We start from the raw sequence: 15,039 nt of genomic DNA on the forward strand, positions 1-15,039 counted from the left end.
GATGTGGGCCTTGGAGGGCAGCAGCCCGTCCCCAGTCCAAAGCTGGAGCCGGATTCGCCCCGGATGACGGGTTCCCAGATTCCCGAGGGTGGGGGTGAGGAGCGAAGCAAGACACCCTCACGCCTCCTGCTCAGCATCTCATGGACGCGCCGCCCAGGAGCATCTATGGGAACAGGCAGAATGTATTCTGAAGACTCTGGAACCAGCCAGTGTTCAAGACTGGAGGTTGGGGGGTCTTCATTGTGGTGGCCCAGATGGGTCTGGCATCCCCGAGCTCCTTTAGGGAAAAGACAAGGTGCAGATCTCCTGCACCCCCAGCAGGGCTGGACGCAAAGGAGGCTCCAGAGAGAAGCCTTGGGAGGGCGAGCAGGGGCGGCTTGGGTCCTACCTGCAGGGGCATCGGTCTTGGGGGACCATGACCCCTGAGGGTGTGGGATCTGCAGCCTGAGGGCTGGGCCTGCGGAAGGCTCTGGGCCCAGGAGATCCGATGCCCTTCATCAGCAGCAGCTGGACCCTCGGATGGGACTGCGCTATACCCTGTCCTGTCCCAGTGGGGCGGCTGGGAGAGGAAGTTGTCTTTCCCCCCAAAGGATCCTGCGTGTTACGGGTTGAACTGTGTCCCCGCAAAAGATGTTGGAGTCCTCACTGCCAGTATCTATGGACGTGACCTTGTTTGGAAAGGTCCTTTGCAGATGTGATTAAGATGTTAAGATGAGGTCATTCTGCGTAGGGTGGGTCCCAGGGTGGGACTTCCCTGGTGGTCGAGTGGTTAAGATTCCGCGCTCCCAGTGCAGGGGGCATGGGTTCGATCCCTGGTCGGGAACTAAGATCTCACATGCCGCACAGTGTAGCCAAAAAAAAAAAAAAAGAGGAGGAGACAGACACAGACGCAGGCAGAATGCCCTGCGACGACAGAGGCAGAGGTTGGAGTGATGTGGCCACAGCCAGGATTGCCGGCCACCACCGGAAGCTGGATGAGGCAGGGAAGGATTCTATCCAGAGTCTCAGAGGCAGCGTGGCCCTGCAGACACCTTGAATTTGGACTTCTAACCTCCAGAACTGAGAGGGAACACATTTCTGTTGTTTTAAGCCACCCGGTTGGCTGTGGCTACTCCTTACGGTAGCCAGGAAACGAATCCACCCTCTGTCGGCGCTAATGTCTACCTCAACCTGAGTCCACTTGTCCTGGTAGCGACCACTTCCTTGGGGGCAGGGTCTGGGTCAGCGGGGAGTGAGAGGGTCTTGGCCCCCAGGGGAGAGCCCCTCAGCACCACAGTGAGGGCTTCCCAAACGGATCACGACCCAGGCCCTGGGCAGGGTGGCCAGTGCAGGGCCCGGGGATGGAGGGAGTCCCATCAGGGACCTCAGGGAGAAGGGACCAGGCAGCCCGGAAAAGTCTAGGATCCCATTGCCCCCTGACCACCTGACACCATGGCCTGACTGGGGGTAAAGAAATCACTCCCCACCCCCATGTTAAAAGGGACTCTCTCACCTGGAATCTTGCATCAAACGAGGGAAAAAACCACACAGGAGAAGGCCTGTTTGCACATCATCTGTATTGTCACATGAAGTGCACGTCCAGAACGGCTGACTTGGAAACGACCTATTAGGTCACACGGAGTCCGGCCCCTGGGGGCCAAAGCGGCACCGATGCCCGTGGGCCCTGGGCTTTCCACAGGTGGTGGCACAGACACCTGGTCTCCCCGGACTCTGGGGCCCAGCGCCGGGAGAGGCCAGCTCACGCCTCAGGCCCTTCCGCTCCTGGGCAGCATCTCCCAAAATGCGTCTGGGGAAATGCGGTTCCCTGGGGGGGGTTAATAGCTGTTCCTTGAGAAAAGGGTTCTGTAGTCAAATACGTTTAGGAAGCATGGATTAGAACAAGATTCCATGGAAGCTCTTCTACAGGACTTGGCCTTTACGACAATCCCAGCCCTCGTGAATGTCCAACAGAGTGTGTAGCGTTTCCCAAAGTTATTTGACCACAAGACCATTTCTCTTCCCCAAGTGTCTTGTAGGCTGGTGTCTGGTGGGGCACCCTGTGGAAAGCGCTGCCCTAAGCTATCGATGACCATTAATGGCAATGGCACCTGTGTTGGGTGGTGGGTTGTGGGCATTTCGCCGGGCGGTGTGCTGTGGTCAGGTGGGCACAGCCAGGCACTCAACAGTCATGATGGTGAGAGGACAAGATGAGACCCGGCCCCTCTCCCGCCACCCTGGTTCTCACCTGGTACCTCCAGAGCAGAAGCGGAGCAAGGCTATCCCCACGGCTGGGCCCCAGCCCGTCCACAGAGGGACTCAGAGTCCGATTGAAGGAGCAGGGGGCACCCCGCAGGATGGGAGGGACGTGCCAGTCACTGGTGGGCCCACCTGAGGTCACCAGCCTCCAACCAAGATTGGGGAGATGGGCTGGGGCTGCCTGGTCCCCCCTCCCCTGCCAGCCCCATGTCCTCCTGCTGCCCCTCGGGCCACCCCCGGCCCCGGAGCCGCAGATGAACGGCTCACCAGGCGGAGATGAGCATCTGGCAGGTGTTGGAGGACATCCAGACCAGTTCGACCAGGCGGAACTGGAGGTAGCCGATGACGAAGCCGGAGAGGACATCGGTGATGTGGTGGCGGCCGATCATGACCCGAGACAGGCCCACACAGAGGGCCCAAAGCACCAGCAAGACGCGCAGGGGCACCGCCAGCACCAGGTGGCTGAGGAAGAACTTGGACACCATGGCCGCGCGGCTGGCGTGTCCGGCGGGGAAGGCGTAGGTATCCATGGTGAGGTAGTCCAGGAGGCCGGGGCTCGTCTCAAACGGGCCACGCCGCTTGATGAGCTTCTGCACGCCAGCCACCGTCATGATGTCCAGGAGCAGGGCTGCGGGCAGGAGAGAGAGGCCCCGAAGGCCGTCAGCGCCGCCTCCTGCGTGCTCGCCCCCCACTGCGCCCTGGCTTCCTTCACTTGAACCACGCGGGCCTCCGAGCAGGTTCCCACCTCGGGGCCTTTGCTTGTGCTGTTCCCTCTACCTGGAGGGCCCTTCCCTGGGATATCCGGACAGATAAAAGTGCCGAATGAGAGAGTGGCGATCAGGGGTTTTGTGGGCCACCGTGGGCCCGTCGGAGGATCTCATCCTGACAAATGGGGCCCTGGGCTGGTGGCTTTTCTCAAAGGACTTCACGGAAGCCCCCGCCAGTCCCGAGAACAGGGTGTTACCATCATCATCTTTTTAAAGTTGAACTGAAATTCACGCAACACACAATTAACTATTTTTAAGTGTACAGTTCAGCGGCATTTAGTATATTCACAGTGTTGTGCAACCGTCACCTCTATCGAGCTCCAAAAAGAAACCCAGTTCCCATCAAGCAGTGGGTCCCTGCCCTCCCTTCACCCAGCCCCTGAAAACCACCAGTCTGCTTTCTGTTTCTCTGGAGTCGCCTATTCTAGACGTTTCATGTAAGTGGAATCATACAATATGTGACCTTTTGTGTCAGGCTTCTTTCACGTACCGTAATGTTTTGGAGGCCCATGTATGTTTTAGCAGGTATCAAAACTTCATTCCTTTTTTATGGCTGACTATTATTCCATTGTCTGGACCTGCCACAATTTGTATATCCATTCACTGCTGATGGAATCTGGGTTGTCTGTATATTTTGGCTCTTGTGGATAATGCTGCTATGAACATTTGTGTACGAGTATTTGTGGAGAACCCATTTTCCGTTCTTTTGGGCACATCCCTACGGGTGGAATTGCTCCATCATGTGTTAACTATGTATAATTTTTTTTTTTCTTTTGGCTACGCCTCGTGGCTTGCAGGATCTCAGTTCCCTGACCAGGAATTAATTGAATCTGGGCCCTCAGCCGTGAAAGCTCCATGTCTTAACCACTGGACCGCCAGGGAATTCCCTAAGTAAAGTTTTTTGAGGAGCCACCAAACTGTTTTCCACGGCAGCTGTACCATATTGTCCTCATTTTACAGAAGACGAGACGAAGCCCCGGAGGTTGGAGCATCCCTGCCTGCTCCTCCTTCTTTCTGGATGTTTCCCTTTCCCTCCCTCTGACTTCTTCTCCGTCATTGCCAGGCCTCAGCCTAAATGTCACACCCCCAGCGAGGCCTTCCCTGCCCTCCGGACAACCCACGCTCTCCTCACGGCACTTACCCAGCCGCAACTAAGGAACCCGCGGGGTGGTGAGAGGTTCGGGGTCAACCCCTCACTTCCTCCCCACCACCATCACTTCACAGAAGGGGGGGTCAATCCAAATCTGTTCTGTTCGTAGGCGCATGCCCAGGGCCAGACACAGAACGGCAGTCTCCAAATGTTAGTTGAGTCGCTGGCCTGGGGTGCGGAGCCAGAGGGGCGGTCTCCTTTCCCATCTGGGGAGCTTGGGGGAGACCTGGATCTCTGTCCGTCCTGCCTTCACCCCCCACCCACTGTGTGGCCTTGGAGAGGCTCCTCTGCCTCTCTGTGCCGGTAGACGAAGGCCCACGCCAAGGGCCCACTTTCATCCAGCTGATCACAGTGGCACCCGGTCAGCCAAAGTGGGGGCTTGCGAGTGCCACAGAGACCTGGGTGCGAGTCCCAGCCTCGGAGCCTCCTGACTGTGAACTTGGACAAGTCACCTAACTTCCCTCACCTGTAACAAGATATCCCAAACACCTGCCTCCCAGACGGGGTCTGACACGGTGCCTGCAGGGTGACTGACTGTCCTGGGTTTGCCTGGGACACAGGGGTTGCTAGGACATAAGAAGTTCAGGGCTAAAAGAGGGAAGTCCCAGCAAACCAGACGAGGTGGTCCCCCCAGGTGCCTGGCACACCAGGAGGGCCAGAGAAGGGTGGAGGATTATCATCAAATGACAGCTCAGTGCAGCCTGGCTCTGGGAACTTTCCTGGAAACTTTACAGGAGATACAGAAATTGTTGGCCTGCAACCGCTGTTGCTCCTTAATGAACACCCCCCCCCCAAATAAAAACTTTTGGGAAAAAAATGACACGATAGATGTTCACTGTAGAAATTTTACAAAATAGAAGACAAAAATAAGATTTTAAATCACCTGTAATCCTGCCACCCAGAGGTAGCCACCTTTCCAGAACCTTCTCTCCATCTATAGAGCATAGATTTAATAAAAGCTGTAACGTGCTCTACACACAACGTTCTGTAACCTGCTTTTGAAAGTTGCCAGGTCACACACCCCCAGACAGCCACGGCTGCAGCGTCCGAGGTGCCCTGGCTTCTTTACCTGACGCTCCCAGCGTTGCATGTCCAGACGGCTGCCGGGTTACACTGTGCTCCCTGGTCAGTGCAGAACTCTCTTCCTGCCCTCTGCAGGGTTGCTGCTTGCAGTCTGGGCTCTCGGTTTGGGATTTGAAGCCCTGGTCTCCCCAGGGCCTGCCCCTCTCACTAGCCATAGGGCCCGCTGATGTTTGCCCACCCTGGGACCAGCCAGGGATGGGGGCAGAAGCAGGAAGTGGTGGATGGAGAGGCTGCCAGGCCATGAGGGGAGGAGCCTAAGGGAGGGCGGGAACCTTGTTCCACACCCCGCCCCGTATTTCCCCGGCAACTGGTTCCCGGGAGCCAGGCCTCCCAGCCCGCAGGCTGCTGACCCAGGTGGAGGCCAGGCCCAGGCTGGGAGCCATCTGGAGCCCGTGGGGGGGTGGGGTGTGTGTGACAGTCCCAGCAGAAGGGAGGGACCAACAGGGCAGGTGGGAGCTGGAGGGAGGCGGCTGCACCTGACCCCAGGGACCCTGATGCTGACGGAGCAGTCGAGGCAGGAGACCAGGCTTTTGAAAGTTGCCCCTCCCTCACCTTGTGACAGGCTCTCTCCACCTGGGGAGGAGGCAGTTCACAGGCGGGGGGGTTAAACTTGCAGGTTTCAGAGTCACAGGTGGGGTTCAAGTGCCGGTTCCTCTGCTCATTAAGAACAAGTCCCTTCACCTGTCAGAGCCTCGGTCTACGCACCTGTAACAGGGGTTATCACAGGATGACATGAGCTCCTTAGTGTCTGTGAAGTATTTAGAACAGCCTGGTGTGTGGCGGTTGATGCCGTAGCTGCTGTTATTACTCCTAAGCCCCAGCCTGGCCTGACCCAGGTAAGCAACTTAAGGCTTTCAGACCCTGGAGGCTGGGTGTCATCAAGCAGGGGCGTTGGTGAGAGGGTTTCCTTCTCTGAGGTCTCACCAGGGTCAAAATGATGTGGCCCAAATTCCGAGACCCTCACCACCTGGAGGAAAGTCAGAGCATCCTGGGCCAGGGTCTGGAGGGGGCTCATGGGGACCAGGCTCAGGCCCTGAGGTAGATCAAACCATGACACTAGCCACTGGGAGATGTGGGTCATCTATCTAATTGGTGACCAAGTTTCTCAGCCGAAAACCAGGGCTCAGCAAGTTGGCATGTTCCTGCCGATTTAAATCTGCCTTCCCAGACAAGTGTAAACCACAGCAGAGGTGCCCAGAGAAAGCTGCTGGGCTCAGGAGGAAGGCGGCAGGGAGGGGCAGTATCGTGCCTCCATGGGCTGCCCAGGGAGGATGCTGTGCTCAGGGCCGCACTCCCACGTGGTGGCTGAAGGCAAGGCGGGCTTGTGCCTTGGCCTCCCCAGGTGTCCCAGTGCTCCTCGTGGGCTGTCAAGACCCACAGGCCAAGAACTGAGCAAGACCCACCCCTTTCAAACTTTTTTAGCAGCAAAACATTTTTCCCCAGTGGAAGTATACACAGAGACTCAGTATATGAACAGATGAAAGAGGCAGCCCCGTGGCTGAAGCTGGGGGGGATGGGGGACCCTCCCCTGCCCCCTCGAGAGGCTTCTGGGGCTGGCTGTGTGCCGTGATTTGAGAACCCCACATCTGGGCCTTTGGGAATCTGCTTTTTCTGGCTGGCTCCGTCCCTTGTGGCCATAATGAGGTGGGGACTGCCCCACTGCCCTGGGCCTCTCGGGACCATCGGGTCAGCCTGGCTGTCCAGCTGGCCCGGCCCAGCCTGGGCTTGGTTCATTCATTCACTTGAGCTGCAGGTCTTGGGCCTCGCTGCTTCCTGAGTATGGCAGGCGAGGGCCAGGCCTGGGGCTGAACGAGGCTGGCAGGGTGCCAGGTGGCTTGGGCGGTGAGGGTGGAGAAGATGTGCAGTCGTTACACGGGGGCTCCTTTCAAGGTGTGGCGCGCCCACAGCCTCTCCCCGCATCGCACTGCTGCTGTCTGGTTCCGAGAGTTGGGTGTAGAGGAGGCCATGGGGGGACGGCTCTCCAGCAGAGCTGGTGGCCCCGGGGGCCTTGCCGCTCCACTCACAGCCCCTCCCACCACTCCCGCAGGCGGCTCGCACCCCCTCCAGCACCACGGCCATCCCTCGTGTGACTCTGATTCTGACACTGTCAGCGCATAATCTGGGGCCCAGAAATAGAAGCAAATGGCTCCGTCACTCAAGGCTCCATGAATTCCACTCACACGGCCTGTTGAGCTCCCTGACCTACATTCCCTCCTGGAATGGGAGGGAGGCAGGGGGCCCCTGTGGGGAAAGGTCCTCTTGGCAGCAAGTTCAGGGGCCAGAGTCAGGAGGGGCCGAAGCCACGCCACCTGCCTCGACTTGCTGTGTGACCCGGGCTGGTCACCTACCCTCCCTGGGCCTCAGGGCAGAGGCTGCACACCTGGGATCCAGGATCAGAGACGGCCTCAAGGTCGACTGCTTGTGAATTTCATGACCTTGGCACGTCCCTCCCGCTGAGCTTCCTCCCTTCGGTGATAAAATGGGGATCATCCCAGAAGCTACTCTGAGGGCCGCCTGGGCTGCAGGGCTGGGCCCCGTCACCTGTCTCGCCTTCCCTCTCAATAATCTGCACTCTCCGCCCCTCTCACGGAGCGGGGGGCTGAGATGCCTGAACCCTCCTTGCAGGAAGCACACTCATTCTCAAGGCCCTGCTGTGCTGCCTTGGTGCCCACTATTCTCTCTCAGCCTGTCTGAGGGGCTGCCGGGATGACCCCTCATGGCCCCTCACGCTCAGCTGCTTCCCCTGAGATGTGCTCCATGGGACCAGCTAGGCAGCAATAAGGCTGGGCTGGGGGTGGGGGAGGGGTACCTATGGGCCCTGCAAAGAGCAAAGACAGAGCCCATACCTCTCACTGGCTGGGGCTGGGAGGAGGGGGTCCCAGCTCTTCTGGCCTCTGATCCCCCATTCCGGCCTCTGCGGGAGCTGGGGAACCAGCCCGGTAGTGCTGTGGGGTGCTGTATATCGGTCTAAACTTTCTAAAGGGCATCTGGCTTCAGACTCAGAAGTCTTTCTAACAGGCCTCCCTTGACTCAGGCCTTCCATCTGTAAGACTATCTCCTTGGGAAGTAATTAGGGACGTGCCCCACATCAAGGATGTCCACTGCAGCGTTCTTGTAACACTGAAAACCCCAAACCAACCCAATGCCCTTGAGTCGGAGACAGATGGGAGAAACTGTGGTGGAGCGCTCTGGGGCCACTGCGAATGATGAAGCTGATGTGTATTTATAGCCACCGAAGGATAGCTATAGGGTTTAAGTGGGAAAGGCCAATGACCAGACTGGATTTACAGTAGGATGCCGTTTTTGTAAAATAAGATGTTAATGTGTTTATACGCAGAGAAAAAAGTCTGGAAGGCACCACGCTAAATGTTAACGGTGCTTCTAGCTGGGTGGGTTGATGAGGGCGATTTTTGGTGTCTTTCTGTAATTCTGCATTAAAATTTTTCTTACCATGAAGGTGCATGACTTGTGCACATTTAAAAAGAGTTATTTTGGGCTTCCTTGGTGGCGCAGTGGTTAAGAATCCGCCTGCCAGTGCAGGGGACACGGGTTCGAGCCCTGGTCCAGGAAGATCCCACATGCCACGGAGCAACTAAGCCCGTGCGTCACAACTATGGAGCCTGCACTCTAGATCCCGCAAGCCACAACTACTGAGCCTGTGTGCCACAACTATTGAAGCCCGTGCGCCTAGAGCCCGTGCTCCACAACAAGAGAAGCCACCGCAATGAGAAGCCCGCACACCGCAACTAAGAGTAGGCCCCGCTCACTGCACCTAGAGAAAGCCCGGGCGCAGCAACGAAGACCCAACACAGCCATAAATAAATAAAAATTTAAGAAAAGAGTTATTTTTAGAAAAAGACAAGTATTGCATGATTCTGCTTTTATGAGGTCCCTAAAGTAGGCAGATTCATAGAGACAGAAAGTAGATTAGAGGTTGCTAGGGGCTGGGGAGGGGGCTGGGGAGTTAGTGTTTAACGGGTGCAGAGTTTCAGCTGGGGAAGATGAAAGAAATTCTGGAGATAGATGGTGGGGACAATTGCACAACGATGTGAATGTACTTAATGCCACTGAACTGGACACTTAAAAATGGTGAATTTTATGTCATGTGTATTTTAGCCTGGAGGGACCATTTCGCTGAGCCCTGCTGAGAAGATGAGAAGTGAAGCTGGGGGAAGGGTGGAGAACGTCCTACCTCTGCGGGGCTGCACTGGTGTCTCCAGCAGGAGGGCTCCTGACCGTGAAGGTCTGGGATCAGAGTCTAAAGATCCAACAATTAGGGACAGGCTATGCAAACCTCCTGGAGGGCTTGTCACCTAAGCTGTGCCCAAGAGCAGGGGCCGGTGGGCTGGGATGGGAGAGCTGACAGAACAGATTATATGGAAGGTGGGTGAGCAGGGGCTGGGAGGGAGGGGATGCTGTGAGACGCTTGGGGTGGGTGGGGGCGGCGCTGCCAGGCTGAGGAAGCAGGTTCTGGTTTCTGAACCCCTCATGCTTGGTGTGAAGGGAGGAGTGGGGCCGAGATGGGAGGTACATAGCCCAGAAGGCCCAGTAGGGCCATGAGAATGAGGCCAAGCTGGGCAAAACGCCACAGGAGGTCATTTTAGAAGCATATGATATGTTAGTTTGGGCGCAGAGAAAAATCCAGAGGCCCGTGACCCAAACTGCAATGGAGGTTATTCCTGGGGAAAGGGCTTAAGGGAAACACTCACTTTTTTCATCACCTGTTGTCGTCTGAATTTTCCTTACCATGAGGATGTATAGTGAAAAGGTGCTCAACATCACTCATCACTAAGGAAGCACAAATTAAAACTACAATGAGATACCACTTTTCACACCCATTAGGATGGCTATTATATAAAAAGAAAAGCGCTGGCAAAGAACACTTGTGGAGAAATCGGAGCCCTTTTGCACCGCTGGTGGGAATGTAAAATGGTGTACCTGCTGTGGAAAATAGTCTGGGGTTCCTCAAAAAATTAAACACAGGATCCAGCAATTCCATCCTGGTTCTATACCCAAAAGAAGTGAGAGCGGGGACTTGAACAGATATTTGTACACCATGTTCAGAGGAGCATTATTCACAAGAGCCAGAAGGTAGATGATGGATAAACAAAATGTGGTCTGTCCATACCATGGAGTACTATTCAGCCTTAAAAAAGAAGGAAATGCTGACACCTGCTACAACATGGATGAACCTTGAGGACAGGCTGCTAAGTGAAATAAGTCAGACATTAAAAGACATATACTGTATAATGCTATTGATAAGAGGTCCCTAGACTCGTCAGATTCATAGAAACAGAAAGCAGAATGGTGGGTGCTGGGGGCTATGGGGAGGGGGAGGAGGATTTAGTGTTTAATGGGAGCTGAGTTTCAGTTTGGGAAGATGGAGAAGTTCTGGCAATGTGAATGTACTTAGTGCTAGTATACACTTAAAAATGGTTAAAATGGTAAGTTTTATGTTATGTCTATTTAACCAAAAAAAATGACATAGAAAAAAAAAGAATGTATAGTTTTTATAATCAGGGACATTTCAATAAAGATTCTTTTATAGATCATGGAAATAAGACATGGAAGCCATTTTCCACCAAGGATAGGCCCATGGGGGAACCAGGATGGGCTTGGTGAACAAGGATGGCCTGGGTCCCGTGTCACCTGGCCCCCTTTGGGATCATCAAGTCGGGTGTTGCAGGGGAAGGATAAAGGAGGGGATCAGGTCATCTCACAGGTGCCTAGAGCTTGGAGGGGACCTGGAGGGACCCTGGACCTGGGACTTCTTTTGATGCTGGCAATGGTGATGAGGATGGTGATGATCATTGATGCCCAAGCATCAACTGGCCTTCGTATGAGCCATGCACTTTCGTGTAATGCTTCAGGGAAGTGTCCCAGCAACCCACTAGACAGATGAGGAAAATGAGGCTCAGAGAGGCAAAGTCATTCGCCCCGGTTCCCACAGCTGGGCCAGGATTTGCACCCAGGTCCGGCCAACTCTGGAGCCAAGCTCGTGCCAGCTGCTAAGATCCCTTCTGGCTTTGACATTTCCAGAGTCTAGGCAGCACAGCACACCCTTGGGGAGGAACGCAGGGACCAGAGCAGAGAACTTCCTCCCAGCCCAGCTGGGACTCTTCCTGGGCCCAGTGTCTGGAGCTCCATTTCCCGAGGCTCCTGAGTTTTCCGCTTTGGGGCCAAGGAGAGCCCAAGTGCCAAATGTATAGGGGAAGGGCTCTGCCCTCAGGACTCCGCTGGGCGCCCTGGTGCTCAGAGCAGGGTAGGCAGGACCAGGCAGGGCCCCCCCACATCCCTCAGGGCCCTGCAGCTTCCACGTCTGCCTGCCACCCACTGTGCTAAGTGCTTTACCAGCTCCCCGTGAATCCCCACCACAGTCCTGAAGCCCCATGTACAGATCAGGAAACTGAAGCTCAGGGATGGGAACTGACTTGACCAGATCGAGTAAGGGTCAGAGTGAGGACCAGGACAAAGTTCTTTCCAACCTCAGAGCTCCAGGACTGAAGGGCCCCCCAGGCCCCCAAAGACTAAAGAATAGACAGATCCGTGCAGTTCGTGCTCCACGGATGGTCTTTCTTCCCTGGGCAGAGAGTGGTGTGGGCAGCTCTTCTTGGCGGGTCAGGTCAGAGCTGTGGGATTAACCCGCCTTGGTTATTTGCTGCAGTTTACTGGGTCCACATCCCCACGAAATGCCCCAGGCCCACGGACCACCCTGTCTGTCCTGAGCAGCTGCTCTGTGCCAGGCTCTTATCTCTCTGTCATGTCGGTACCTGGATGTGCCAGCAAAGGTGCTGGTAAAAGAGAAAACCCTTCCCAGATGCCTCCTTGCTACTCACAAGCTTCAGCGTGGATTGGGTGGGAAGCCCGACCTGCAGACGGATGGTGAGGGGGAGGACTTGGATTTGGTTCCCAGCTCTACCACTTACGGGCATGTGGGGGTGGGCAAGTCCCTTGACCCCTCTGAGCCTCAGTTAACTCTGTAAAGTGGGTGTATTAATATTTACATTACATGGTCATTAAAAAGATTTTAAAATCATGAAATACAGGACATTCATGGCATAGTACTTGGTACATAGTGAAGCTCAATAAATGATGATTTAAAAAACTTAGAAATGACTGTCCTTCTTATTCAAGAAGGGAGGCACCTCGAACCTTGCTCCTCATCCTATGAAGCAAACTCCTCTGTGTCCACAGAATCTGGTTGCTGGAAAGAGCCAGAAGCCTCATCTTAACAAATTGTTAAGATGTTCAGAGCTGTTCCCAGCTCTAGTCCTGGCCCCATCAATGACTAGCTACATGGCTGTGGACAAATCATCTCCCTGTAGAAGTGATAATGTGGTTTATGCAAAAGCGGGCACGTAGTAAGCGCTGAGTAAATTATGAACACAGCTTCACCACCTCCATCATCTCACGCGGAAGGAATGTGCAGACAGGGTCTAGGGAGCAGGGTTGAGAGGGAGGCTCAAGGATGCTTTCCCACCCCCATCTTGGGACACCTGACCCCCACCACGGTTTTCTTGAGCTACTGCTCTGTGTCAGGCTGCAGCGGGCACCGGGGAAACTGTGGGTAATGAGACCAGGGTTCGGACCCCCCCAAACACCCGGCCCAGCACCTGGGCCACCTTGCTCTGTGTCTCTGTCCCAAGCCCAGGGCACGTTGCCTGAAAAGAGCACAGGCCTGGATGTCAGGTGCAAATCTTCAGACCTGGTGCAAATCTCCCGCTCTGAAGCTTTGGCCAGGTTGCTTTATTTACAGGAGCCTCAGTTTCCTAATCTGTAAAGCGGGAATGGTAATAGCACCAGTCACATGGGACTGTTTATTTGGCCTAATAACAAGTAATGTATATCATTTAGGAATAAGAACAAGAAAACGTTGATGGTACCAGACCCAGCCATCTCCTGCACGAGCAACTGCTGTTCTCCCCTCCCGACATCCCACCCACGGAGTGTCCACCCCAGATGCTCTGAGACCTGAGCGGGGAGCCACACTGTACTGCAACTTCCCCTGGGATGGCAGTTCTCAGTGGCCCAACACACACCCCTTTGGAAGTGGAACCCCTTGTCAGTGTTTGCTTAGCCTGAGCCATTCCCCCTGCCCCCAACTTGTACCCCAAATCGTGGCTGTGCTGGGAAGGGCCAGGAGATCAACATGGCCCACCGTGGAGGGTGGCAGCAGAGGGTCCCCGAGCACCTGGGGGATCTGGAGGTGGCTGGAGGGTGGGCCGCATGGGGGCTGGGCACCACCTCCTGGATAGAGGAGAAGGTCTGCTTTCCACATGGCGCCCACGTGGCACTTGGCACAGCTCAACTGAAAGATGCTGGTGACAAAGACTTTGCAAAAACAAACCAAAGCTCACCAGGCCCTCCTCTCCTCCAGCGACTCACCCAGGGAAGCGGTAGGTAAGGACTTCAGGAGGCCACGAGCGGGTGGGAGCCCCAGACTGGACCCCTGCACCCCCAGGCCCTGTGGGAGGATTCTGGGCGGCTTGCAGGGTCCCTGAGCCAAGCAGGGGGTTGATGGGAGCAGCTCACAAGTGCTGCCTGCAAGCAGCCTAGGAACTCAAGGACCCCAGCCTATGGGATGGGGTGTTACGGGGTTAGACACCTCACTGCAGAGCCCCCTCCAGACTCCTGGCCACTTCCCTCGAGGCCACGGCCTCCAGCACCCCTGTTCAAGCTGCTCTTCCCCAGAGCAGGGCGCTTCCTCAGAAGTTCCCGCTGGGGCCCCGCATTCTCAAGGCCCTCACTTTGCAGGGGGCTGTCATCTGGGCATCCTCAGCTCTCTCTTCCCCAAGCCGGAGGCTTGCCTGTTTCTGGGGCACCCTCCCTGCCTAACCTCATTAAATTGTTCCAGTCGGTTTCTGAGGGCCCCGCTGGTCCTGCTGGGGTGGGCTCCCTCCCCGGGCCTGGCGGGGTGGGTGGTGGACGGCGGGCACACTCACCCAGAAGTAGGTTCATGAGCACCTCCTGGCCGGCCAGCGTGCTGCTCTTCACCAGGCAGAGGATGGTACCCCCGATCCAGGGGATGCCGTGGCCTGTGATGCCAATGAGCTTGACCATGGAGCGGGCGCTGGCCCAGGACGCAGCCCGGCCGGCGCACACCCCCAGGCGCTTGGACATGCAGATGTCAATGGCCAGCAGGGAGTTGAAGGCGATGCCCTTGAAGGAGGGGTTCAGCTGCATGCAGTCCTCCTCGGGCAGCTGCTGAGACTGGCGCCGCTCGCGGGCCCCATCGCATGAGGGCTGTGCCGAGGGGCCCGAGGCCTTCCTGCCCGAGCTGCGGGGCTCCGGCGCCCCCTTGGGGGGCTGGTTCAGGGACAGGAACTCGGCCCGGTTGAGGACGTTGTTGCGGTCCCGGGCCCGGGCCCGGCTCTGGGAGGCAGGCATGGTGACAATCACCCAGCGAGGGCCGGTGCCAGCCTGGCTGTGAAGGCCTTCTCTCCAAAGACGGAAGCCTGGAGCCTCCGCTGCTCCCGGCCTCCCCTCCTGTTCTGCGGCAGCTGTTAAATATAGAGTACGGGACTGCACATGGCTGTTTACCTCCGGCTGCCACCAGGCTCCCAGGGAATGTCAGTGCCAGCTGGGCAGCCAATCGAGCCCCCCAGTGCGGGCCAGCGCCAATGGAGCCACCCAGGAGGTGGACACGTCCACAGCTGCAGCCTGGCTGCCTCGGGCCTGGGCTATTTAAATCTTCCAATGGCTTGCTCCCGGGGTTTGGGGGACTCTGGGAAATGTAGTCCTACTGCTGCTCTGGCCTCGGCTGTGCCCCAGGCCAGAGGCCTAGATGGGGGCCCACGACTCAGC

At 56.4% G+C, this 15,039-nt stretch overlaps 1 protein-coding gene across 1 annotated transcript; it reads right to left on the reverse strand.

Moving 5' to 3' along the window:
- Positions 1-2,498: 2,498 nt before the first annotated feature.
- On the reverse strand, positions 2,499-14,622 carry PLPP7 (phospholipid phosphatase 7 (inactive); the record flags this gene model as incomplete). The annotated part of the gene is made up of 2 exons (XM_079706653.1): positions 2,499-2,863; positions 14,178-14,622. The coding sequence occupies 2 exons, from the start codon at positions 14,620-14,622 to the stop codon at positions 2,499-2,501; spliced, it is 810 nt and encodes a 269-aa protein (XP_079562779.1).
- Positions 14,623-15,039: the final 417 nt, after the last annotated feature.

The sequence above is a fragment of the Hyperoodon ampullatus genome (genome assembly GCF_949752795.1).
Source record: "Hyperoodon ampullatus genome assembly, chromosome: 6".
Classification (NCBI taxonomy): Eukaryota; Metazoa; Chordata; class Mammalia; order Artiodactyla; family Ziphiidae; genus Hyperoodon; species Hyperoodon ampullatus.